General features: G+C 41.7%; 1 protein-coding gene across 7 annotated transcripts in view; it reads right to left on the bottom strand.

Annotated features, from left to right (window-relative positions):
- Positions 1 to 27206, bottom strand: part of MAMDC2 (MAM domain containing 2) — an 85874-nt gene that overhangs the window by 24830 nt on the left and 33838 nt on the right. For all 7 annotated transcript variants that reach the window (XM_081930574.1, XM_081930577.1, XM_081930579.1 and 4 more), the window contains 4 exons: positions 11944 to 12200; positions 10244 to 10337; positions 5070 to 5216; positions 2751 to 3016 (listed from right to left, as the gene is read on the bottom strand). In XM_081930574.1, coding sequence (XP_081786700.1) covers positions 2751 to 3016; positions 5070 to 5216; positions 10244 to 10337; positions 11944 to 12200 — 764 coding nt within the window. The remainder of the gene's footprint in view (positions 1 to 2750; positions 3017 to 5069; positions 5217 to 10243; positions 10338 to 11943; positions 12201 to 27206) is intronic.

Raw genomic sequence — 27206 nt, 5'->3', positions numbered from 1 at the left:
ATGAAAAAAAGGATAAGATTTTAGAAAAGATAAGAGACGGTGAGAAAAAATTGAGATCAAAACCTAAATCACAGGAGGTTCTGAGAGAAATTAAATTCTACCAAGCACAATATGAGGTAACAGAAAGAAAGAAAGAGGTGGGTTTGCCCTGCCAGATTTAAAGTTATATTATGAAGCTGCAGCTTTCTGCTGGATGAAAGATTGGTTACTCCTTGAGAACACTGATGTCCTAGATCTGGAAGGGTTCAACAATGCTTTTGGTTGGCGTGCATACTTGTGGTATGACAAGGTAAAGCTTCATAAAATGTTCAAAAACCATATTGTCAGAAAAGCAATATTTATTGTCTGGACAAAATATAAAGACTTATTAGAAAGTAAGACCCCGAGATGGCTATCACCAATGGAGGCTAAGGCCCGGAAAAGACTCAATATGGAGGCCGGTTGGCCGAAATATTGGGAAATAATAGAAAAAATTGGAGATAATTGGAGGTTGCAGAGCTTGGAGAAATTAAAGAATAAGGTGCAAGATTGGTTACATTACGCTCAAATTCAAGAGGTTTTTAAATTGGATAAAAAGATAGGATTCCAGGTGGAGAAGTCAAAATTAGAGACAGAACTGTTGGAACCAAAGACTAAGGTACTTTCGAGAATGTATAACTTGCTGCTTAAATGAAATACACAGGATGAGACTGTTAAATCAGCCATGATAAAATGGGCTCAGGATATTGGGCATAACATTATGTTTGAGGACTGGGAAAGGTTATGGACCACCGGAATAAAATTTACAGCATGTAATGCCTTGAAGGAGAATATTATGAAAATGATATACAGGTGGTACATGACCCCAGTCAAGCTTGCAAAAATATATCATCTGTCTGATAATAAATGTTGGAAATGTAGAGAGGCTGAGGGGACATTCTTTCACCTCTGGTGGACATGCCCAAAAGTGAGGGTCTTCTGGGAAATGATCTATAATGAACTAAAAAAGGTATTTAAATATACCTTTGCTAAGAAACCGGAGGCCTTCCTCTTGGGCATTGTCGGCCAGAAAGTGTCAAAGAAGGACAGAAGTTTCTTTATGTATGCGACAACAGCAGCAAGAATACTTATTGCAAAGCATTGGAAGACACAAGACTTGCCCACACTGGAAGAGTGGCAGACGCAATTGATGGACTATATGGAATCGGCTGAAATGACTGGCAGAATCCGAGACTTGGGAGAAGAAACAATGGAAGAGGACTGGAAGAAGTTTAAGGACTATTTACAAAAACAATATAAGTTGTATGAATGTTAAATATCTGCACGATTTAGAAAACATCAGCTCCAGCAAATAGATTTTGTAAAATAGAAAATTAAGTTATAAGTAAGAAAAGGTCGAAATTTAAGGTAACACTATGTTTAAATTTAAGGTATGAGTAACTGATAAAAATTAATTTAAATTTAGAAATATAATATTGGGAAAGTACAAAATAAGGTATGAAACAAGGTAATAATTTGCTGATATTTTTATTATAAATAATGCAGGGTAAAGGAGATGTGAGGAAGTCCAGTTAGTTATACAAAAAAATTGTATTGAACGGTTGGTTTTTTATTATTATTTATTTTTTACTTCTTTCTTTCTATACTGTTTTTTGGTGTATTTGTTCTGGCCTTTTTGTATATTATTTCTTGGTGAAGGGATCTTGTATGTATATTGTTTACTATGTATTTGAAAATTTAATAAAATTTTTTTTAATAAAAAAAAAACAATCCTGAAAGACCTACATTGGCTCCCAGTACATTTCTGAGCACAATTCAAAGTGTTGGTGCTGACCTTTAAAGCCCTAAATGGCCTCGGTCCAGTATACCTGGACCTATACGTCTCCACCCCCATCGTCCAGGCCAGACATTGAGGTCCAGCGCCGAGGGCCTTCTGGCGGTTCCCTCGTTGCAAGAAGTGAGGTTACAGGGAACCAGACAGAGGGTCTTATCGGTATTGGCGCCCACCCTGTGGAACGCCCTCCCACCGGATGTCAAGGAAATAAACAACTATCTGATTTTTAGAAGACATCTGACAGCAGCCCTGTTTAGGGAAGCTTTTAATATTTGATGTTGCTTCTTTATTATTATTATTATTATTATTATTATTATTATTATTATTATTCCGTTGGGAGCCGCTCAGAGTGGGTGGGGTATAGATAATAAATAATAATAATAATAATAATAATAATAATAAGCCTTATTTCATGTAATAGACAAACAATTTGCAGAGAGTGCAGCACATCACCCCCCTACCAGAAATGCTTGTGCTAATGGAGACTTATCAGTGCTCAATTATTCCACAAGTAAATAATTGCAGCCCCCCTGTCCAGGCCTTCAAACAGCCAAACACAATAAGGTTGTCACACGACTAGGCAAAACTATATTGTCTATTATTGGCTCCTTTCTTTTCTTAACCTCAGTTGTAGGGTTCTCAATAGGAAAGTTTAAATTGAGGTGAACCCTCTAGCAAATAGGTAGTGGCTGGTGTCTCTCTTTCCTGGGAGAGGTGCTCATATTGTATCCAATTTAAATATCAAATTTTGGTTTGATTAATTGGGAAATTGCCTTTAGAACCAATTGCTACTCAACCCATTTAGTGGCTAAATCTTTATCTGTGATCACATTCCCATCTGTCAGGGAAGTTTCAATGGAATATAATAGAAGGGGGGAAATATCATGCCTTACTTTGGAAACCTGCAATCTGACATACAGAAATTACTGGTCATTACCTTGGCAGGCATGGGCTTTTTGAAGCTGATCTCCACTTGCGTCCAGACTCCTCTGGGAGTTTCCAAGACAGACCAGATTTTCTCTTGTACCACATGGTTCTCTTCAAAGATGTAAACAGCCAGGGCATCAGTCATTTTGAAAAAGCCATATAAGGCATAATAGAACCGCAGACAATACTGTAAATTTCCTGGCAAAGTAGTGCTGTACAAACGGCCAATGTACCCAGGTTGTGATGTAAACTTTGTATTCGCTAGCAAGTAGTAACCTGCAAAACAATAAAATGTTAAAAAACATTTCTGGCCAACTCATTCCATCACCTCATTTTAGGACACTTTTAGGCATTTCATTGGATTCTAGAGTTACAGAAAATTTCCGCTGGCAAAGTTGCAAGTTATAACCATTAGTGATTATATAACACCATGTTTCTAAATGAGTGTTTGAAAGAAAACCTCCCAAATAAGTTTCACCTATATTGCATTTAAACAACTACCAGGTGTTATTGAAGATCAAGACATTTCAATCTTACAATGAGAGAGCTTCTTTCTCTGCAGGAAGCCCTGGCTCCGCCAGTTCAGGTGGCAGCTGACTCGGCTCCAAGGCCATCCAGACGTGACGCTAAATCACACAACACATTTTCCCCAAGCAGCTCCTCAGTAGATATTAAAGCTCTATTGAACACATTGCTGGATACTGAATTATAGTTTAGATCATATTGCTGTGTCACTGACCATACTTCACTGCTCACCAGATTGACAGTGCAATCCTATGCAATCCTATTCAGAAGTGAGTAACACCAACTGAGTTCAATGGGGCTTATTCCCAGGTGAGTACAGACTGCAGGTTAAGCCAATCTCTATCTGAAGTAGTTTGGTAAAATTCATTTTTACCAGAAAAGCTATTCTGAGGTAAAGTAACAAAGATTCTTGAAATATACTCAGAGTCGCAAAGTGATTTCATGCTCTTTATTCAGCTCATAGTGGTGAGGAGGAATGAATGAAAGTCCCTCAAAGTATCTGCTTTATATACATTATTTACACAATGGGCTGCACATGATTGGCTAATTCTGGAATTCTACTGTAAGCCAATCAGGTTGTGGATTCACTTCTATCTGGAGCATGATTGGGTGGTTCCTGCCAACCAATCATATTGCTGCATTGTTCTAGGACCAATCAGACTGCTGCCTTTTGGATTCTATTGTTCTAGGACCAATCAGACTGTTGCAGTTTGGATCCTATTCACTCAGTACATAACAATTCTCATGGCACCTTAAATACTATAGTATGTATTATGGAAGATAATAGATACCCACTTCACCAGATACATGAAGTATAATCCCAAAATGGCAGGCAGATGTACACACACGTAGAGAGGAATGAGGTCAGAGAAAATGCTATTTCTGAGAGTTCTTAAATAGTACTTCATTTACTAAGCCTTTAATGAAGCAGCTGGTAACAGGGGATTTTGGACTTAAAGCAACTTCAGAATATCAAGGAATTGCATTTATCACTTGATCTTGATTTCATTCACCACCATGTGACCACTGATTCTCTTCTCTGAAAACTGATGGGGCATGAAAGCCGAGCTAAACACCTTTTAGTCAGTTTTTATAATAGCTATTCAAACCTCATCCCATGTGTGCCATCTCCTCCAGCTGCCCAGAAACAATATTTTCTGGTGTTTGTCCATAGTAAATCACTGATCCTGTTTTTGCCTTTCAGGTAAGTAAAAACTTATTATGTGTATCATATTATTTGTTATATTATTGGTTTCCAAACTTGAATTTACTCATCTGCAGTGTATGCAATATCTGCAATTTATCATGTGTCCCGCACTTTCATTACCCATTCTTCTTTGGAGGAATGTCCAGTGTTTCCCAAACCCCTAAAAAGTACCCTGTAACTGAGAAACATTAAGCTGAGGGAGAATTGCGTTTCTGAGGCTGGGCAGTTCCCACAGGTCCAAACCAAGCCATCCCACCAGCTTCTCAGTACCTTAATCCCCTGCGATTGTTTTTTTACAGACTTACAGTAGTGCTAGATCCCCTGTCCCCTCCTATTTATACCAGCTTCTCTCCCCCCCCCCCCTAGAAGGCATTTCACCAGAATATAGTGATGCCTGTTTTGGTGCTCTGGCTTTTGTTTCATGGGCTGCTGTTGTCTAGTCTTTGTGCCAACCTAAGAAAAATGTTTGGAAAAATTGCTGGGAGTTCCAGAATTCCCACAAAACTTTCGTGGCAATGTGCGACTGGGTTCAGAACATTGAGGTACTTCATCTGTATGTTCTGCTTGTTCTTCAGGTGAAGAAGATTTGTCACTTACCCATGCCAGTGGTATGGTCTCCTGGCCTGTATGCATTAGGCTTTACTTTGACCCTGCTCCAGCCAGGGCCATCCTTGCGATCCTGATAAAAATTACACAGATCCTCCTCAAAATTGCAACTTGCCTGTGAAGGACTGAAGGAAATTTCTGAAAGGAAGTTAGGAGAAAGGAAGAGATAAAATGAATTTGCATGGTAAGCAAGCGTACACAGAGCAATACAAGCATTAGAACAACAGTGCATCAAGACAACAATCAATGTTGTTTTATTTGTTCATTAACGGCAGCTGTACATATTATCCAAGGCAGTCATATGTGAAGACTCTCTTTGGGTTAAAAGGTCCCTCTGCACCCACCTGTGCATATGTGGAAGCCATGCAACAGGGCCAACAGGGGGGCGGGAGGTCTGTGCATGCCTCCCATGCTCCCATGCAGCCTTCCCACTCAGGTCATCAGTGCAAGTTGTCTGAACAAGTAAGTAAGAAGGGAGGCTCTGGGGAGATGTGTCCAGACCTCCCATTTCACCTAAGGTCCCATTGCCTGCCCATGGCCTTGTGTACACATGGAAACAGGAAATCAAACCAGTGAACCTATGGAAGTCTGTCTCTACACACTGGACAGAATGAATACCTGCTCTAAATAAATATGGCAAAACTCAAGCGGGTATAAACCTCTCACATCTGTATGACAAATTGAGTCGTCTTTATTTCTTTTAAGTATAAAAAATAAATAACATATCAAAAAGAATGAAAACTCCTTCAAGATATCATGCTTAAGTAGATCCATTTTTGTGCTGTTGCTCCATTTTAAAGATATATGGTAGAAATTAAAGTTTTCAATATGACAGCCCTCTAACATATAAAAAAACACATAAATCAATATTTCCCTAAGAGAACAGATCCAACATCAGTTAAGAATTACCAGCCTATATTTCCTTAATAACGATTACAAAATATTTGCACACATACTAGCAAATAGATTAAAATGCATATTGAAAGAGTATATCCGTGAGGATCAAGCATGATTTCTCCCAGGGTGCCACATGAAAAATAATATAAGATATGCAATAGATACTCTAGAACAGGGATTGTCAGCCTGGTCCCTACCGCTCACTAGTGGGTGTTTCAGGATTCTAGGTGGGCGGTAGGAGATTCTACGGCACAACTGAATCCTCCTTCCATCGAGCGCTGGTGGGCGGTAAGGAAATTTTACCATCAAGAAAGATGCATTAGTGGGCGGTAGGTATAAAAAGGTTGACTACCCCTGCTCTAGAGTATCTAGAAGTGATAAACAAAAAACAGGCAGTGTTGCTGTTTATTGATGCTGAGAAAGCATTCAACAATGTCTCCTGGAGGTTTATGGAAAAAACACTGGAGATGATAGGAGTGGGAGAGAATTTCTATAAAGGTATAAATGCAATATATTCGCAACAAAGAGCTAAACTAGTTATAAATAACAATCTAACAGTAAACTATAATATTAAGAGAGGTAAAAGACAGGGGTGCCCTTTATCCCCACTGCTATCTATTTTGGTGTTGGAAATTCTGAAGATGAACATCAGAAAAGAAAAGAACATAAGGGGTATAGTTATCAGAAATAAGACCTTCATAGTAAAAGCCTTTGCTCATGACCTGACTATAACAACAGAAAACCCAAAAGAAAGTGTGTCAATAGTGCTAGAAAAGAATTTGGGCTAGTCACAGGTTTCAAACTCAATAAAGAAAAAACCAAAATGTTATTAAAATAAATATGAGGGAGGAGGATAGAAGAAAACTACAACAACTTACAGGACTGACAACTTGTAAAATTCAAATATCTAGGAATCTGGATATTGGCAAAGAATATAAATCTCTATAAAGACAACTATATACCAACCTGAAAGGAAATAAAAATAAACTTGGAAATATGGGACAGGTTAAAATTATCATTCTGGGGTAGGATCTCCCCAATAAAAATGAACGTGTTGCCTAAAATGCTTTTTCTATTCCCAGCCATCCCAGTAGTGGACAGTGTAAAACCTTTTAAAACCTGGCAGAAAGATATAACAAGATTTATTTGGCAGAATAAGTTATAAATTACAGAGAAAGAGGAGGCTTTGCACTGCCAAACTTAGAGTTGTATCATGAAGGTGCATGCCTATCTTGGATTAAGGAATGGATAGTATTGAAGAACACTGACATACTAGACCTAGAGGGCTTTAACAATCATTTTGGTTGGCATGCTTACCTATGTTATGACAAAGCGAGAGTTCACACAGATTTTATGAATCATATAATAAGAAGGTCCCTATATGCAGTCAGGTTAAACAAAAGACACCCTGGAACAAGGTTAAAAAACAAGGGTATCTTGGAACAAAAGACACCCTGGTGGTTGTCACTGACGGAAGCCATAACAGTAAAAAAAGGTTAACATAATGACTGATTGGGTTACATATAAAGAAATTCTCTGTGAAATAGGCAACCAATTAAAACTCAATAATTTTGAAGAAATAAAAAGTAGAGTGACTAATTGGTTACAGTATGACCAAATACATGACCTATTCAAACAGGATAAAAAAGGGGCTTTAACAAAGAACCTTCAAGCTTTGAAAGAGACTTGATATACAATGACGATAAAATACTGTCCAAAATGTATAAAATCTTATTAGAATGGTCGGTGAAGGATGAGGAGGTAAAATCTGCCACCATAAAGTGGGCAAGAGATCTACGTCATAACATACAGCTTTCAGATTGGCAAAAACTGTGGAGGGAAGACCTTAAATTTACAGCTTGTTATTCTATTAAGGAAAACTACATGAAGGTCTTCTATCGCTGGTATATAACACTGAGGAAATTAGCAATAATGTACAAAAATAATTCAGATCTTTGCTGGAAATGTAAGGAGGCGGTAGAATCGATGTATCATGCCTGATGGACCTGTAAAAAAATGAAGGAATTTTGGGACTTAATTTATAACGAGTTGAAAAAAATGTTTAAAATCTCATTTCCCCCAAAACCTGAGGCATTTCTTTTAGTGATTATCGGGAGCGAGATCCCAAGATATCTAAATATCTGGAAAAGTGAGACAAAACCATCAATAAAAGATTGGCAGATCAAACTGATTGAATACACCAAGATGGATAAATTGACGGGACAGAGAAGGGATCAAGCGAAACAAAAATTTAGCAAAGATTGGAATACATTCAAAGTGAAAGACCACTGTGGAGAATTGCAATTTTTGCCTGGTTTAGATTAACTATTGTAATGAGAAACATCTAAAAGTAGTGGATAAGCTGGTCACCAACAATCTATATTCACAATGATATGCATTCGACAAAGAATTCTAAAAGAACCAAGTAAGAAGGGGAAGGAAGTCATAGGTAATTAGAATATCAATAAGTCAAAGAATAAAGAATATATTTTTGTTTTTTCTTTATCATGCTTTAGAAACAATTGTACAGTGGTACCTCGGGTGAAGTACTTAATTCGTTCCGGAGGTCCGTTCTTAACCTGAAACTGTTCTTAACCTGAAACACCACTTTAGCTAGTGGGGCCTCCGAGGTACTATTTCTGGGTTAGCAGAGTCTGTAACCTGTAACCTGAAGCGTATGTAATCTGAGGTACCACTGTACATCAACAAGAAATTGAAACTTTATATTGTGATCTTATGTTAAGAAAGCATTTCTGTTGTAAAAAATCAATAAAGATGAATTGTTATATATCCACATATATGGAGAATGCCAAGAGCACAGTTTGGCCTGCATCATATTTTTCTGTGATAAATGGCACCTGGGTCATGTTAGCACTAAAATAGAAAAGGTGGCACCTTCTCTACCATGCACAAAGTATTAACAAAACTTGGCAAAATTTGAAACTGTTGAAATACTTATATATCACCCAATTTAAAAAGATTAGCTATATGCAATTTTGACACCAAATCACCAACGTTTGCTACGTTTGGGATTACACATAACAGAAATACAGTGGTACCTCGGGTTGCATACGCTTCAGGTTACATACTGTCAGAGCTGCCTCCAGGTCCCAGCTCACAGAGGACCAACGCTAGCCAGTTGTAATGTAAAAAAGTCTTTATTGAAGTTCAGTTTCCATTTACAAGCCGCAGCGTGCAGCTCTACGTCTAGAACCTAGACCGGCGAAGCTCTGTCTGAGTCTCCGCCCCCTATACACCAGTTTAAGACCCTGGCCTTACTCCACCTCTTCCGTTGTTCTTTCCTCCTCTGGGTCCGTCTGCCCCCCGGGGTCTCCTCCTTCCTGGACTCCTCTGACGCTGACCCCCCTGACTCTTGTCTCTCCTTTCGGCGGGCTTTAGGACCTGGTTCCCTATCCGGGCTACCTGCTGTGCCGCTCGCCTGTACATTTGAACTTGGCGCGCGTGCCCAGCCTCCAACCTTCCTCTCGACCGTTTCCGCGCTCTCCGATGGAGGCGTGGTCAATCCTGACTCATCTCCTCTCGCTGGTGGTGAACACCCTGGTCCCGATACCTGGGACTCCTCCCCCCCACTGTGCTCTGGTGGGGAAGCTGGTCCTGATTTCCAACTGCAGCTCTCTGAGTCCCCTCTGGCCCCTTCCTTCTGGGGTGTCCCCCTTGGCACCCCCCTTGCCCTGGCCATAGGCGCCCCCTTCTGTGAATCTTCCGATTCGCTGGAGAGACTCAGGGAATCCCTTGGACCACTGTCATCGCCTACGCTCCCCTCGGATTCCTCCCCCTCGCTCTCCATTTCCTCCCTCTCCTGTGCCTCTGCTCCTGAGCCCCTGACACATACGCTTCAGGTTACAGACCTCGCTAACCCAGAAATAGTACCTCGGGTTAAGAACTTTGCTTCAGGATGAGAACAGAAATCACACGGCGGCAGCGGGAGGCCCCATTAGTTGAGTGGTTAAGTGGTGCTTCAGGTTAAGAACAGTTTCAGGTTAAGTACTTAACCCGAGGTACCACTGTACAATGGAAATACAAATGGAGAGAGTTCTTTTAACTCAGTGGTCATTTGATATAGGTGACATATTACCATTATTCCCCATTAATGTTGTGTTATTGAGTTACTGATGGTCCCAATTTACACGACTAATTAAATAAAAAAGTTGCACTAAATAAGATACATCTAAGTACAGCACTTGCAAATTCATGTAACATTTTGAAATCTAACAGCAAATCAGAAAACTCAGGGAGGAAATTCATACCTGTCCGATTGCTGCAGAAAACGGGAGAGAAAGAAATGTCATCAAGAGCAATATATCCTCCATTCGCACTGTTGAAAGCAACTTCAAAAATCACCTGGAAACAAAACCCAAGTAGAGAAACTTCATTGTTGTACCAATCATTCATTAACTAATAGCTTAATAATGATAGTTTTATTATTTCATTGCAACAAAGCTATGCAACTCCCAACACCACACATGAGAGGGAACGCTTGAAACTACAGCCTCCAGGTGTCTGGCAGGAGGACAGGGCATGTGGAGAGGATGACCGTGGCTTAGGAAAAAGCCTCATGGGCCAAATTAGATCCTTGGCGGGCTTAATTTGGTCTGCAGGCCAAGGTTCTTCATGCCTGTTTCAGGGGCAGGTGTTCATATAACTCAAATAAAAGGCAACTAATGACCAACAATGGCAGGCAGATTGATATACAGTAGTGTATACAGATTGCTCTGTGCATACATCAGCTTGTGTAAGATTTCATAAGTGCACACCATATGTACAGCATAATGTGTGACAATTGCACAGGCGTCTATTCGCCAACATTTAACTGTTGGTAGTGAAACTAAACCTGATCGTGCTCATAAATAGAAATATGTGTATCTATCAAAGTTCAAGGTGTTTTTCTTATAGAAGAAATCCAATATGAATATTCTTTAGGGAAAGTTTGATACAAGGGTTAGAGTGTTGTTCTAAGACCTGGGAAACCATTGTTCAAATCTGCCATGAGGCTCACTGTCACCACAATGTGTCACTATATTGGGTCAGTTACAGTCTCTCAGCCTAACCAACTTCACAGGGCTGTTATGAAAATAAAATAGGGAGGGAGCTCTTTGGAGAAAAGTTAGGCTATAAATATAAAAATAATTATTAAAATATATAGTAATTATTTTGGGACGGACCCTTAGACAACATGTGAGTCCCTCAGCATGGGAAGACCCCTCCCCACCCTGAGCCATCACAAGCCCTATGGTCATTCCATGCAGAACATTGTGAAGAAGGACTTTCCACAAAGCTGTCTGAACTGTACGGATCACCCATAATTTTTCTAGGGTTCATCCTAGAAATTGATCATATCTTCTAAAAAAAGCAATTTATTCTATTTAGTACAGTGGTGCCCCGCAAGACGAATGCCTCGCAAAACAAAAAACGCGCAAGACGAAAGGGGTTTTCGGTTTTTGCGTCGCTTTGCTAGACGAATTTCCCTATGGGCTTGCTTTGCAAGACGTCTTGCGAGTTCTTGCGAGTTTTTTCCCTTTTTCTTAAAGCTGCTAAGCTGCTAAGCCTTTAATAGCCACTAAGCCGCTAAGCCGTTAATAGCCGCTAAGCCGCTAATACCCGCTAAGCCGCTAATAGCCGTGCTTCGCAAGACGAAAAAACCGCAAGACGAAGAGACGCGAGGAACGGATTAATTTCGTCTTGCGAGGCACCACTGTATATTAATACACTGCTTAATGCATCAAGTCTGTACACACACTCCATGGCTGCATGTTAAACATAGTTTTCACAGCAATATTGGAGAGAGAGCAATTTGTCAGAAGACATCTACTTCCAAGTGGAACATTCAAGTTGTATGAGTTTTAACTATTCATATTGAAGAAAAGAGAATGGCATAAAAAAGTCACTTTCATGTGATAGTCCTTTTCAAACTGTAGAATATGCAAGTGTGCAGTATTTGGAGCCTTACCTCCATTGGATATGGTGCACTGAAATCAACTTCTCCTAAGACCCAATCCTTACTCACAGAACCATCTGCTTTCCAAAGTTCTTCATAAAAGCCATTTATGTCTCTCATGTAGACCGTGAACACAATTCCACTATCCTGCCGCACTTGGTAATAAAAGGACAAGCAGCCTGACATAGGAGTTGTTGTCCTAGGTGAGACCAGCTGAGCCACTTCCTGGAAATGTTTGACATAGAGAGAGTCCACATACATATAATGACCTAAAAATCAGAGAAGCTTCTTTTAATGCTTAATGAAATGGCTTCTGCAACATATAAACAGTGGGAAGTAAATCGGATGCGTTACTTTTTATAAACAACAAATACTGAGCATTCTACTTCAAGTTTTTCAGGAATGCCAGTGGAAATATTTGAAGCATTATGGGAAGATGCCAGACACAGTGTAAAAATGCAGGCTATACCAGTTTTCCTGTTCAGGTTGGCTGACAGAGGTGCCATCAAGAAACAAAGAGACAGCAAGAGTAACAGGCCATTAAGATTAATTGACAATGCAAATACTGTCCCCACCCCCATGCGTGGACAGAGACAGGAGAACTGGGAGGGGGAGGTTGACATGATGTAACCACAGGAGAGAACAGCGGCCTTTGCAGGAGTTTTATTAAAAGAGCAAAAAGGAAGGAGGGACAGAATGGTTTCCCCAGCCATTCTGGGCGGCTTCCAACAGAATATTAAAATACAATAGTCTATTAAACATTAAAAACTTCCCTAAACAGAGCTGCCTTCAGATGTCTTCTAAAAGTCTGGTAGTTGTTTATCTCTTTGACATCTGGTGGGAGGGTGTTCCACAGGGCGGGCGCCACTACCGAGAAGGCCCTCTGCCAGGTTCCCTGTAACTTGGCTTCCCATGGTGAGGGAACTGCCAGAAGGCCCTCGGAGCTGGACCTGTGTCTGGGCAGAATGATGGGGGTGGAGACGCTCCTTCAGATATACTGGACCAAGGCCGTTTAGGGCTTTAAAGGTCAACACCAAACACTTTGAATTGTGCTCAGAAATGTACTGGGAGCCAATGTAAATAAACCTTCGTTCATAAAGACATTGTAGCCTCCGTTGTGTCCTGATTTTCCAGCCAAAACACAACCCTGGAACTCCCTGGAATCCTTTTAGTTCTGTGTCATACAGCATATCATCCAAACAAATCTTGGCTACAGGTCACAGGTAATGAGGAGAGAGCTTAGCCAGGATCCCTTGTTCAAACAACAAACTAAGGTTCCCCTAAAGCTTCTTGGGAACAGTTGCCTGTTATAAGTGCTGAGAGTTGTTAAGAGACCCTGGTTCCCCTCACAGTACTACAGTTCTCAGAGTTCCCTATGAAGAGAAATTGATTGTTAAATCATTCTGAGAAATTGTAGTTCAGGGAGGGTAACAGGGGTGTCCTAACCTCTCTATAACAAACTACAGCTCCCAGAACTCCCTGGGGGCAGCAATGACTGTTTACAGTGGTATCAGAGTGCTTAAATGTATGGTGTGCATGGCCAAGCCCAACTCTGGTTTAGCTGCCCCACCATGCTGACCTGAAAGGACCAAGGAAGAGCAAAGCAGCTACCATCTCCTCAAGAGCCAGCACATTTGCACTGAACCATCGTTTGGCTTAGTGTGACATGACAATGAGATCACGGGTACTGGTTGATGGACTAATACATATGCAGAAAGGCGATCCATTTAGATTTTCCACCTCAGGCACACATACAAAAATACTGGGCCAGACTGACCTAGTTAAGTACCACGGCTGCTTGTAGTCTCAAAGTTTAAAAACTGTTTCATTGAGGAGATGGGGTAAAGAGGGAGAGAGGAAAATATCAGACATTAGTCAAGCTAATGTGCATAAAAGCTGTGGGGCTGGATACTAAAACAACATAAAAAGTTTTTGTGTTGTATTGTGTATACTTGTTGCTAGGGAGGAATTATACAACAGTAGCAGAAGTAACTGGCTCATTTTTTCAAACTGTTAACTTTTAGTTACTGGCCACTTCTGGATTATGAAAAGACTTGGCTTTACAGTGGGTGCCTCTTTTTATGGTGCTGGCAAACTCCTGCTTCCCAATGCATTTCCAACACAGATTTTATGTTGACCATAATTCGATCAGGACATCTTTTTCCCTTCTTTAAAGGTGCAACCAATGAGTAAAACCTAAGGAACAATTTTGTCCAAAACCAAAGCATAATGCTGGATTGAAAAAGACGTAGAAATGTCTGGGCTATGTGTTGTTGTTGTTGTTTAGTCGTTTAGTCGTGTCCGACTCTTCGTGACCCCCTGGACCAGAGCACGCCAGGCACTCCTTTCTTCCACTGTCTCCCGCAGTTTCGTCAGACTCATGTTTGTAGCTTCGAGAACACTGTCCAACCATCTCGTCCTCTGTCATCCCCTTCTCCTTGTGCCCTCCATCTTTCCCAACATCAGGGTCTTTTCCAGGGAGTCTTCTCTTCTCATGAGGTGGCCAAAGTATTGGAGCCTCAGCTTCACAATCTGTCCTTCCAGTGAGCACTTAGGGCTGATTTCCTTCAGAATGGAGAGGTTTGATCTTCTTGCAGTCCATGGGACTCTCAAGAGTCTCCTCCAGCACCATAATTCAAAAGCATCAATTCTTCGGCGATCAACCTTCTTTATGGTCCAGCTCTCACTTCCGTACACCACTACTGGGAAAACCATAGCTTTAACTATACGGACCTTTGTTGGCAAGGTGATGTCTCTGCTTTTTAAGATGCTGTCTAGGTTTGTCATTGCTTTTCTCCCAAGAAGCAGGCGTCTTTTAATTTCGTGACTGCTGTCACCATCTGCAGTGATCACGGAGCCCAAGAAGGTAAAATCTCTCACTGCCTCCATTTCTTCCCCTTCTATTTGCCAGGAGGTGATGGGACCAGTGGCCATGATCTTCGTTTTTTTTATGTTGAGCTTCAGACCATATTTTGCGCTCTCCTCTTTCACCCTCATTAAAAGGTTCTTTAATTCCTCCTCACTTTCTGCCATCAAGGTTGTGTCATCTGCATCTCTGAGGTTGTTGATATTTCTTCCGGCAATCTTAATTCCGGCTTGGGATCCATCCAGCCCAGCCCTTTGCATGATGAATTCTGCATATAAGTTAAATAAGCAGGGAGACAATATACAGCCTTGTCGTACTCCTTTCCCAATTTTGAACCAATCAGTTGTTCCATATCCAGTTCTAACTGTAGCTTCTTGTCCCACATAGAGATTTCTCAGGAGACAGATGAGATGATCAGGCACTCCCATTTCTTTAAGAACTTGCCATAGTTTGCTGTGGTTGACACAGTCAAAGGCTTTTGCATAGTCAATGAAACAGAAGTAGATGTCTTTCTGGAACACTCTAGCTTTCTCCATAATCCAGCGCATGTTTGCAATTTGGTCTCTGGTTCCTCTGTCTCTTCTAAATCCAGCTCGCACTTCTGGGAGTTCTCGGTCCACATACTGTTTGAGCCTACCTTGTAGAATTTTAAGCATAACATTGCTAGCGTGTGAAATGAGTGCAATTGTGCGGTAGTTGGAGCATTCTTTGGCACTGCCCTTCTTTGGGATTGGGATGTAGACTGATCTTCTCCAATCCTCTGGCCACTGCTGAGTTTTCCAAACTTGCTGGCATATTGAGTGTAGCACATTAACAGCATCATCTTTAAAAAATTTAAATAGTTCAGCTGGAATACCCTCACTTCCACTGGCCTTGTTATTAGCAGTGCTTTCTAAGGCCCATTTGACTTCACTCTCCAGGATGTCTGGCTCAAGGTCAGCAACCACACTACCTGGGGTGTACGAGACATCCATATCTTTCTGGTATAATTCCTCTTTGTATTCTTGCCCCCTCTTCTTGATATCTTCTGCTTCTGTTAGGTCCTTACCACTTTTGTCCTTTATTATGGTAATCTTTGTACAAAATGTTCCTTTCATATCTCCAATTTTATTGAAGAGATCTCTGGTTCTTCCCATTCTGTTGTTTTCCTCTATTTCTTTGTATTGCTCGTTTAAGAAGGCCTTCTTGTCTCTCCTTGCTATTTTTTGGAAATCTGCATTCAATTTCCTGTATCTTTCACTATCTCCCTCGCATTTTGCTTGCCTTCTCTCCCCCGCTATTTGTAAGGCCTCGTTGGACAACCACTTTGCTTTCTTGCATTTCCTTTTCATTGGGATGGTTTTCGTTGCTGTCTCCTGTATAATGTTACGAGCCTCCATCCATAGTTCTTCAGGCACTCTGTCCACCAAATCTAAATCCTTAAACCTGTTCCTCACTTCCACTGTGTATTCATAAGGGATCTGACTTACATTGTATCTTACCGGCCCAGTGGTTTTTCCTACTTTCTTCAGTTTAAGCTTGAATTTTGCTATAAGAAGCTGATGATCTGAGCCACAGTCAGCTCCAGGTCTTGTTTTTGCTGACTGTATAGAGCTTCTCCATCTCTGGCTGCAGAGAATATAATCAATCTGATTTCATTGCTGCCCACCTGGTGATGTCCATATGTAGAGTCGTCTCTTGTGTTGTTGGAAAAGAGTGTTTGTGATTACCAGCTTGTTCTATTGACAGAACTCTATTAGCCTTTGCCCTGCTTCGTTTTGAACTCCAAGGCCAAACTTGCCAGTTGTTCCTTTTATCTCTTGACTCCCTACTTTAGCATTCCAATCCCCTATAATGAGAAGAACATCCTTCTTTGGTGTCAATTCTATAAGGTGTTGTAAGTCTTCATAGAATTTGTCAATTTCAGTCTCTTCAGCACCAGTGGTTGGTGCATAAACTTGGATTACTGTGATGTTAAAAGGTCTGCCTTGGATTCGTATTGAGATCATTCTATCATTTTTGAGATTGCATCCCAGTACAGCCTTCGCCACTCTTTTGTTGACTATGAGGGCCACTCCATTTCTTTTACGGGTTTCTTGCCCACAGTAGTAGATATGATGGTCATCCGAACTGAATTCGCCCATTCCCGTCCATTTTAGTTCACTGATGCCCAGGATGTCAATATTTATTCTTGCCATCTCATTTTTGACCACATCCAACTTACCCAGGTTCATGGTTCTTACATTCCAGGTTCCTATGCAATATTTTTCTTTACAGCATTGGACTTTCCTTTCGCTTCCAGGCATATCCGCAACTGAGCGTCCTTTCGGCTTTGGCCCAGCCGCTTCATCAGCTCTGAATCTACTTGTACTTGTCCTCCGCTCTTCCTCAGTAGCATGTTGGACGCCTTCCGACCTGAGGGGCTCATCTTCCAGCGTCATAACTTTTATATGCCTTTTGTCTTTGTCCATGGAGTTTTCTTTGCAGGGATACTGGAGTGGCTTGCCGGTTTCTGCTCCAGGTGGATCATGTTTGGTCAAAACTCTCCGCTATGACCTGTCCATCTTGGGTGGCCCTGCACGGCATAGCTCATAGCTTCTCCGATTTATTCAAGCCCCTTCGCCACGGCAAGGCAGTGATCCATGTGTACTCAGCACCAAAAAGTGTGACCAGTGACCACTGTCCAGGCAAGGTGGGGCCACTTTCTACCTCTCTGGAATTCTAAGAACTCACTCACCACCTATTTATTCTTTTTCCCTCTACGGTAACCATTCTCGTGGGAGTTTGTTGCAATATCCATTTCTAATTCTATACACAGAAAGTTGTATTCTGTGACCATACAGAATACAAAGACAGGAGCTCAATTCGTTAGTATTTACCCAAAGTAAATAAACATCTTAATAACTAATTTACTGCATTGATAGGTTATAATCAAGTATCTGAACCAGAGTACAATATGTCTTTAAAACTAGCCCTGAGACATCCCACTTCTAGTATTTTTCATTGTTAAAATATGTTTTTAGCGCAAAAAGGTGACAAAGAAGTATGCTATATTACCCTGTGTTGATAGAACATAAAATAATTCCACGTCTTTAAAATGCAGTTATTAGTATTATTATTATTATTTATTGAATTTATATACTGCCCTATACTTGAAGGTTTCAGGACAGTTCACATAAAAGGATCACAGTATATAAAATAAAAATAAAAGCAATTACCCAATAATACCACCCTCCTCCAAAAGAACCACATTTTAAAAGGGTATGGGATGTTGATCAGGTCAACCCAAGGCCTGGTTAAAAAGGAACGTTTCTGCCCAGCGCCTAAAGGTGTATAATGAAGGCGCCAGGTGAACTTCCCTGGGGAGAGCATTCCACAGATGGGGAGCCACTGCAGAGAAGGCCCATTCCCGAGTTGCCACTCTCTGCACCTCTCAAGGGGGAGGCACACAAAGGAGGGCCTCGGAAGATGATCTCGGGGTCCAGGTAGGTTCATATGAAGACAGGCGGTCCTTGAAGGATTGTGGTCCTGAGCCATTTAAGGCTTTATAGGTCAAAACTAGCACTTTGAATTGGGCCCAGAAACTAATCAACAGCCAGTGCAGTTGGACCAGGATGGGTGTAATATGCTCAAACCATCCTGCTCCGGTGAGCAACCTGGCCGCTGAATTCTGCACCAGCTGGAGTTTCCGAACCGTCTTCAGAGGCAGCCCTACGTAGAACACATTGCAGTAATCTAACCTTGAGGTTACCAGAACATAGACAACAGTAGTTAGGCTATTGTTACTTATGAGTCAGCTCTGTAAATTATTCCTTTCCTCTTTCAGCATCATCGAGCATTTAATGTTTCCTGCTCTTCAAGCAGCACTTCAAGCACTCTTCAACTCTAGCACTGCCTTGGAGCAGTGCTAGAGTTGCCATATGTCTGGGAAATCCCGGACATGTCCTCTCTTGGGGGGCCAAATGCCCATCCGGGGGATTTTGAAATTTTAAAGGAAATGTCTGGGTGTTGGGGGAGATTACATTTGTTGTTTATTTTTGGATTTCTTTGGCTCGGGCTGCTCTGCACGCTGCAGCCACTGCCAGCCCAGGCCAAAGAAAGCGGCTGCAGGTCTGGTGGCGCTGGGCCCCTCCTTCCCAGCTTGGGCTGTCCTCTTTTTTGCTCTTTAAGATATAGCAACTCTAAGTAAGTGCCACGCATTTTAACAACAGCAACAACAAAAAGGTGCCAGGACTGCGTACCCTTGAGGACTTCCGGTCGGCGCCAGCGTTAATGGCGGTCCTTGCTTCAAGCTCTGAAGCAGGACTGCTCCGTAAGTTCGGGTCTGTCCCGCTACGGCGAGCGGGGGACCCCTAAAATCACAGGCGCTGAAGCCTGTGGACAAGGAGATTCGGTGGGCACCTTTGCGCCCCCCGGTATCGTGAAAGAGCCTTTTTAAAGGCTCCGGAACGGCACCGGGTGTGAGCGCGGTGCTGAGGATCGCAACCCAGCTTGCGGAGCGAAGCCGCGTCGCCATTAACGGAGAGCGCCGATTCCTTCCTGAAACTACCGATTGGCAACAATAACCCGTGAGTAAGAACGGCAAATATAAAGTTAACGGATTCAGTAAATTAAGAAGATTCGGCTGAAAACGGGAAGGCGAAAAATAAGGAAGTCAGCCTCCCGGAACTGCACGATTTAAGGAGCAATGAAAGGAATAAGCTATATTTAAAAGGAACTTTACTCTGAAATTTGTTAAGCCTGATATCTGAGGGGACCTCCCCCCCTCTTTGAGCGGGAGAGGGGGGGAAGAAGATTGACTTAATTTAACCTGCTAAACGAAGAGAGCTTAGAAAGGGAAACTCTCCGCTGTCGATACCCCTGGCCGGGCTGCCTGAGCGGTGAGCGCCTGGGAGAGAACTGTCAAAGAAAAAGCGGCGCTACAAAGTAAGACCTTTTTTGAAACAAAAGTATCGGGACTTTAGAGGGCAAAATTTGTAACTTTTTCAGTAGCAACAAAGTAAGACTGTTGGATAAACTTTTCTTTTCGGGACTTTGCATGGCTTTTGGCTCCCCTGTCTCTTTGTTATAGTTATCTGGATACAACTTCTCCCTCTAGAGGACTAGAACAGAAAATCAAGGCAGGAAAGTGGGACTTTCCATTTACAACTTTCCTGTGTGAATGACCTTGAGTTATGAGCACTCCACTGGAAGAGATATCAACAAGAAGCAAAACAAAACAAGCTCAAAAGCAAGCTCAAAAAAGAGGCTCTTTAACAGGAGCTGCAGCTGCACAGGAAAAAGGCACAACGGCATCAATGGATTCTATGACACAGGCTCTGCTCAGAATAAATCAATCTTTAGAAGCACTTACTAAGCAATCAACAGAGAATTCCAAGAAACTGACGGAGTTGACAACAAGACTTGACCTGAACACAACGGCAATATCTTCAAATACTGACTCTATTAACCGTTTAATTCAGGAAAGTACCGAGACAAGGAAAATAGCCGAGACCGCTAGGAGCACTGCCGAGGAAACCAGGGGAAAATTTGCACCTATTGCAAAGAAAGTACATGAACATGATGCTACTTTGGCACTTATGGAATTGGAGAGAAAAAGCAAGAATCTGAAATTAAGATTGGTACCAGAGGAGGAAGAGGACAACCTTGGGGAATTTCTCACAGACAAATTTCAAGAATTTTGGACGGATGAGTTGGAAGGTGAGGAAGACGAATTCGTAATAACTACAGCCTTCCGGATTGGCAGGAAACAAGGCAAGAAACCAAGGGATTGTTTAATTACGCTGAGATCCAAAGAAGAAAGGGACAAACTATTGAATCTTCACTTCCAGAAGGCTTTGATCATCAAAAATTCCCAAATACAGATCTTCAAAGATATCCCTAAACACTTTTTGGAAGTTAGGGCCCAATTTAAAGACCTAGTGGACTCACTGAAAGCAAATAACATCCGATTCAGGTGGGAGTTCCCACAGGGGTTGTCCTTTAACTTCAAAGGGAAAAAGATTAAAATCAAAACAATCCAAGAGAAAGATCAATTCCTGGAAAGAAACTCTGAGGATTTTCAAAAAGGAACTGTGACTGAGAGGGAGGTACTGGATATAACAAACTTATCATTTGGCCTGACCCCAGCACCGACAGACGAGGAACAAGCACTTGGAGCAGTCGGTGGAAAAGAAGCCCAGTAACGAAATGTCTCTGCAACTTCTGAGTTGGAACTGTAATGGTCTGAACCACCCTCGAAAAAGAGGCCAAGTATTTCATATATTAAAGAAAGAACATCTAGATGTAATATGTCTGCAAGAAACCCACATTGCCAGGATACATAGAAAACTGCTGATAAACAAGAGACTAGGATCGGAATTCATTTCGTCAGACAAAGTTAAGAAAAGAGGGGTAGTGATGTATGTTAAAGAAAGATTAGAACCAAAAATGATCTTCAAGGATGAACAAGGAAGATATCTGGCAGTGGAAATTCAAATACATGGAGAAAAGATCTTGATTGTAGGTGTTTATGCACCTAACGAGGGGAAGGCAGAGTTCTTTAAGAAGTTGCATGAGACTTTAATGGACCACATGGACTCTAAAATCATAATGATGGGCGATATGAATGGAGTCGTCTCCACAAACATGGACAAAGCGCAAAGACAAATAATCTCTAAAGATGGGAGATTACCAAAGACTTTTTTCGAGCTGACTGACACCATGGACTTGATTGACATTTGGAGAACAAGGAACCCCCTGGAAAGAGAGGGGACCTTCTTCTCTGAAGCAAAGATGACGTGGACCAGGATTGACCAAATTTGGATCTCTAGTAATCTGGCACCAAGGGTTAAAAAGACAGAAATCTGCCCAAAAACCTGCTCCGACCATAACGCAATAAGGATGGATATGAAACTGACAACAGCTGGAAACTTCAGATGGAGAATGAATGACACCCTATTTGGAGATGAAGCTATTTATAAAAAGGCCCAAAAGACATTGAAAGACTACTTCGAGGTGAATTTAAGATCAGACGTGGAAAGAAGAATAGTGTGGGATGCTAGTAAGGCCGTGATGCGTGGTTTCCTAATTCAGCAAAATTCTATAAAAAGGAAAAAACAGAATGAGAGAAAAGAAAAAATCTGGGAACAGATGAAAGAAGGAGAAAAGAAGTTGAGATCCAAACCTAAGTCTCAAGAGATTTTAAGAGAAATAAAGTACCAACAAACTCAGTATATGGAACTGATAAACCAAGAAATAGAATGGAAAATAAAACAAATGAGACAAAAGACCTTTGAGTCAGCAGATAAATGTGGGAAACTGCTGTCATGGCAACTGAAAAAGAGGCAAAAGCTGAACACGGTAACATCCCTCGAGGTAGAGGGGAAATTCATCAGTAAACCAAATGAGATCAGTAATTGTTTTCAAAGTTTTTTTAAGAAACTATATGCACAAGGGCCAAAGAATGAACAAGAGATAGAAGATTTTATTAAAAAATATGGACTTCCAAAGATCAGTGAAAATAATAAAAGGATTCTGAATGAGAAAATTACAGAACAAGAAATAGAGGGTGCCATTCAGGGTATGCAATTGGGGAAATCACCAGGACCAGATGGATTGACCGCGAGGTACTACAAAGCACTTAAGGAATGGCTAATACAACCATTGAAAGAAGTGTGTAATCAAATCTTGGAGGGGAAAAAGGCTCCTGAATCGTGGAAGCAAGCTTTTATCTCGCTCATACCGAAAACAGAAACTGAGAAGCACCAAGTTAAGAACTACCGCCCTATCTCACTTTTAAATGTGGATTATAAAATTTTTGCAGACATTTTAGCAAAAAGATTGAAAAAAGTGTTACTGGATGAGATTCATAAAGACCAAACAGGCTTTCTCCCAGGGAGACATATGTCAGATAATGTGAGGAACATTATAGACATTTTGGAGCTTTTAGAGACGAATATAAACAGAAAAGCAGTTTTGATCTTTGTGGACGCGGAGAAAGCCTTTGACAACATTAGTTGGAGCTTTATGAAGAAGAATCTGCAAGGGATGGGGGTAGGCCAAAAATTTGAAAACGGTATAGGTGCAATATACTCTGAGCAAAAGGCTAAACTAATTGTGAATGGTATGGTGATGGATGAGATTCCGATAGAAAAAGGGACACGACAGGGATGCCCAATATCCCCCCTATTGTTTATATCGGTCCTGGAGGTACTGTTAAACATGATTAGAAGAGACCAGCTGGTGGAAGGGATACAGCTCGGAGCTAAACATTATAAGTTAAGAGCATTTGCAGATGACTTAGTTTTGACCTTGCAAAAACCAGAAGCCAGTACAAAAAGGGTATTGGAACTTATTGAAAAATTTGGTCAAGTGGCAGGTTTTAAATTAAATAAACAGAAGACAAAGGTGTTGGGAAAAAATCTAACAATAGAGGAAAAAGATAGTTTCCAAAGGGAAACGGGTTTGGAAATAACAAAAAAAGTGAAATATCTGGGGGTGAATCTAACATCTAAGAATATGAATCTGTTTAAAGATAATTATGAGAAATGTTGGTTGGAAGTGAAGAAAGATCTTGACATTTGGTCTAGGCTAAGACTCTCCTTGTTAGGCCGAATTGCTGTAATTAAGATGAACGTATTGCCGAGATTGTTGTTTTTGTTCCAGACACTGCAAATTTTGGACAAGATGGACTGTTTCAAGAAGTGGCAGAAAGACATATCTAATTTTGTCTGGCAGGGCAAAAAACCCAGAATAAAATTTAAGATTTTAACTGACTCAAAGGATAGAGGGGGCTTTGCCCTGCCGGACTTAAGACTTTATTATGAGGCAGCAGCTTTTTGTTGGCTGAAACAATGGCTACTTCTTGAGAATACAGATGTCTTGGATTTGGAGGGATATGATAACAGCTTCGGCTGGCATGCATATTTGTGGTATGACAAGGTAAAGGTTCATAGAGGCTTTAAAAACCATATTGTCAGAAAAGCATTATATAATGTCTGGAATCGTTATAAGGATTTGTTGGAGAATAAAACCCCCAGGTGGTTGTCACCTATGGAAGCCAAGGCGGTAAAAAAACTTAATATGGAATCAGATTGGCCAAAATACTATGAAATTATAGAATATGATGGTGAAAAGCCTAAATTACAGAGCTTTGAGAAACTAAAATCTAAAGTTCGAGACTGGTTACATTATCATCAGATTAATGAGATGTTTAAGCAAGACAGGAGACTAGGATTTCAGAAGGAGAGGTCAAAGTTAGAAACAGAGCTATTGGAATCCAATACTAAGAATTTGTCTAAAATGTATAATCTGCTGCTGAAATGGAACACTCAAGATGAAACAGTAAAGTCAGCAATGATTAAGTGGGCACAAGATATCGGACATGATATTATGTTTGCGGACTGGGAACAGTTATGGACCACAGGCATTAAATTTACGGCATGTAGTGCCCTAAAAGAGAACATAATGAAAATGATCTATAGGTGGTACATGACCCCAGTCAAGCTTGCAAAGATATATCATTTGCCCAATAACAAGTGCTGGAAGTGCAATGAATGTGAAGGAACTTTTTATCATCTTTGGTGGACCTGTCCAAGAATTAAGGCCTACTGGGAAATGATCTATAATGAAATTAAGAAGGTCCTAAAGTGGACATTTGTAAAGAAGCCGGAGGCCTTTCTCCTGGGCATGGTCGACCAAACGATTCCAAAGAAAGATAGAACTTTTTTTATGTATGCAACCACGGCAGCAAGAATTCTTCTAGCAAAGTATTGGAAGACTCAAGAGCTACCTACTCTGGAAGAATGGCAGATCAAGGTGATCGAATATATGGGACTAGCAGAGATGACCGGCAGAATCCGTGACCAGAGGAGAGAGACGGTGGAAGAGGACTGGAAAAAATTCAAAGTGTATCTTAAGAATTTCTGTAAAATTTTGGAATGATAAGATGTCAAGGGCTATGAAATTAGAGAATTATAGCTGTTAAAGTTTAAACCCAAGAAAATTTAAAGAAAGGTATTGTTTTAAAATTGAAAGAAGGATTGCTTAAAGCTAATTTAAAAATAAGGGTGCAGTGATGGGAAGGTTTGGGGAAGTCATGTATGTTTGTTTGTATGTCTTTTTTCTCTTTTTTTCTTTTTTTTTCTATTCTGTCTTCTATGCTGTTTAAAACTAATAAAAATTTATAAAAAAAAAAGGACTGCGTACCCTTGAGTGCTGTCTTGGAGTCTGGAAGAAGTTTATAATAATAAAACACCTCCTCCTAGCCTGTGGCGCTTCATCAATTCTATAATCAGTGCTTGAGGTAAAACAATGGTTCTCTTTCTACAAGAGATTATCACTACATTGCACTATTTCCCCCATATAAGTTCTTTTTTTAATCTTTATGTAGTTTCGGCAGCCACTCCCAGTCACCAGTCTAGCTGCCGCATTCTGGATTAGTTCATTTCTAGGTCACCTTTAAAGGTAGCCCCACGTAGAGCGCATTGCAGTAGTCCAAGTGAGAGATAACTAGAGCATGCACCACTCTGGCAAGACAGTCCACAGACAGGTAGGGTCTCACCTGCATTCCAGATGGAGCTGATAAACAGCTGCCCTGGACACAGAATTGACCTGCACCTCCATGGACACCCGGGAGCCCAAAATGACTCCCAGGCTGCGCACCTGGTCCTTCAGGGGCATGATTACACCATTCAGAACCAGGGAGTCCCCCACATCTGCCCACCTCCCGTCCCCCCAAAACAGTACATCTGTCTTGTCAGGATTCAACCTCAATCTGTTTCCTGCTATCCATCTTCCAACTGCCTCCAGACACTCACACAGGACCTTCACCGCCTTCACTGGTTCTGATTTAAAAGAGAGGTAGAGCTGGGTATCATCCACATACTGATGAACACCCAGCCCAAACCTCCTGATGATCTCTCCCAGAGATGTTAAAAAGCATGGGGGAGAGGACAGAATCCTAAGGCATCCCACAAGTGAGAGCCCAGGGGTCTGAACACCACTTTCTGGACACGGCCCAGAATGAAGGAGCAGAACCACTGTATAACAGTGCCCTCAGCTCCCAGCCCCTCTAGACTAGGGGTCAGCAACCTTTTTGAGCCATGGGCCAGTCCACCGTCCTTCAGACCATGTGGTGGGCTGGACTATATTTTGGGGAAAAAAGAAGAAAAAAGAACGAATTCCTATGCCCCACAAATAACCCAGAGATGCATTTTAAATAAAAGAACACATTCTACTCATGTAAAAACACGCTGATTCCTGGACCCTCCACAGGCTGGATTGAGAAGGCAATTGTGGCACATCTGGCCCCCAGGCCTTAGGTTGCCTACCCCTGCTCCAGATGGATGTTGTGGTCAATGGTATCAAAGGCCACAGAGAGATCTAGCAGAACTAGGAAACAGCTTTCACCTTTGTCCCTTGCCCACCAGAGATCATCGACCAGAGCAACCAAAACAGTTTCAGTCCCATGATGAGGCCTAAATCCTGACTGGAAGGGATCCAAATGGTCCGCATCCTCCAGGTGTGCCTGGAGTTGTTCAGCAACCACTCGCTCAATCACCTTGCCCAAGAATGGAAGATTTGAAACTGGGTGATAGTTGGCCATACTGGCTGGGTCTAAAGATATTTTTTTAAGAAGCAGTTTAATAACCGCCTCTTTCAGTGGGTCTGGGAAGGCTCCCTCACAGAAAGAAGCATTCACCACCCCACGAAGCCCATCTCCCAGCCCTTCTCGGCTAGCTTTTATAAGCCAGGATGGGCAAGGATCAAGGAGACAGGTGGTTGGTTTCACTGGTCCAAGCAGCCTGTCCACATCCTCGGAAGTAACAGGTTGGAATTGATCCCACACAACTTGACTAGACAGGACTCTAGCACTCTCCTGCCCCGGCCCTGCTCTTTCCAAATCTGCATGACTTTATCTGCAAAAAACTTCGCAAAATCATTGCAGGAGATCATGTGGCCCGCACTAGGCCCCGATGTAGCAGGTGGTTCCGCTAAATTGCGAATCACCTGAAAAAGTCTCCTGCTTCTGTTTTCTGCAGATGCAATACAGGCGGCGAAGAAAGTCTTATTTGCCGTCACTACTGCCACTTGGTAGGCTTGACGTTGAGTTCTAACCCGTGTCCAGTCAGCTTCAGAATGAGTTATCCGCCAGAGGTGCCCTAGCTGTCTCAGCGATTGTTTCATTGCCCTCAGATCCGTGGAAAACCACGGAGCTGTCCGGGCTCCATGCAATCAGAGAGGGTGCTTCGAAGCCAGACAGTCAATAGCCCTGGTTAACTCCACATTCAAGTGGGCCACCAGGGAATCAGCTGAAAGGCCATCAACACGGGATAAAGCATCCCCTACCACTCTCTTGAAACCATTTGGATCCATTAAGTGGCGGGGGCGGACCATCCAAATCGGTTCCACCTCCCTGCAGAGGGGAAGGGTCACAGAGAAGTCCAAT

This window comes from Podarcis melisellensis (assembly GCF_964234715.1).
Source record: "Podarcis melisellensis genome assembly, chromosome: 11".
In the NCBI taxonomy this organism is placed as follows: Eukaryota; Metazoa; Chordata; class Lepidosauria; order Squamata; family Lacertidae; genus Podarcis; species Podarcis melisellensis.
Note: the sequence above shows the minus strand (reverse complement) of the source record. Positions and strands in the feature narration are given on the sequence as shown.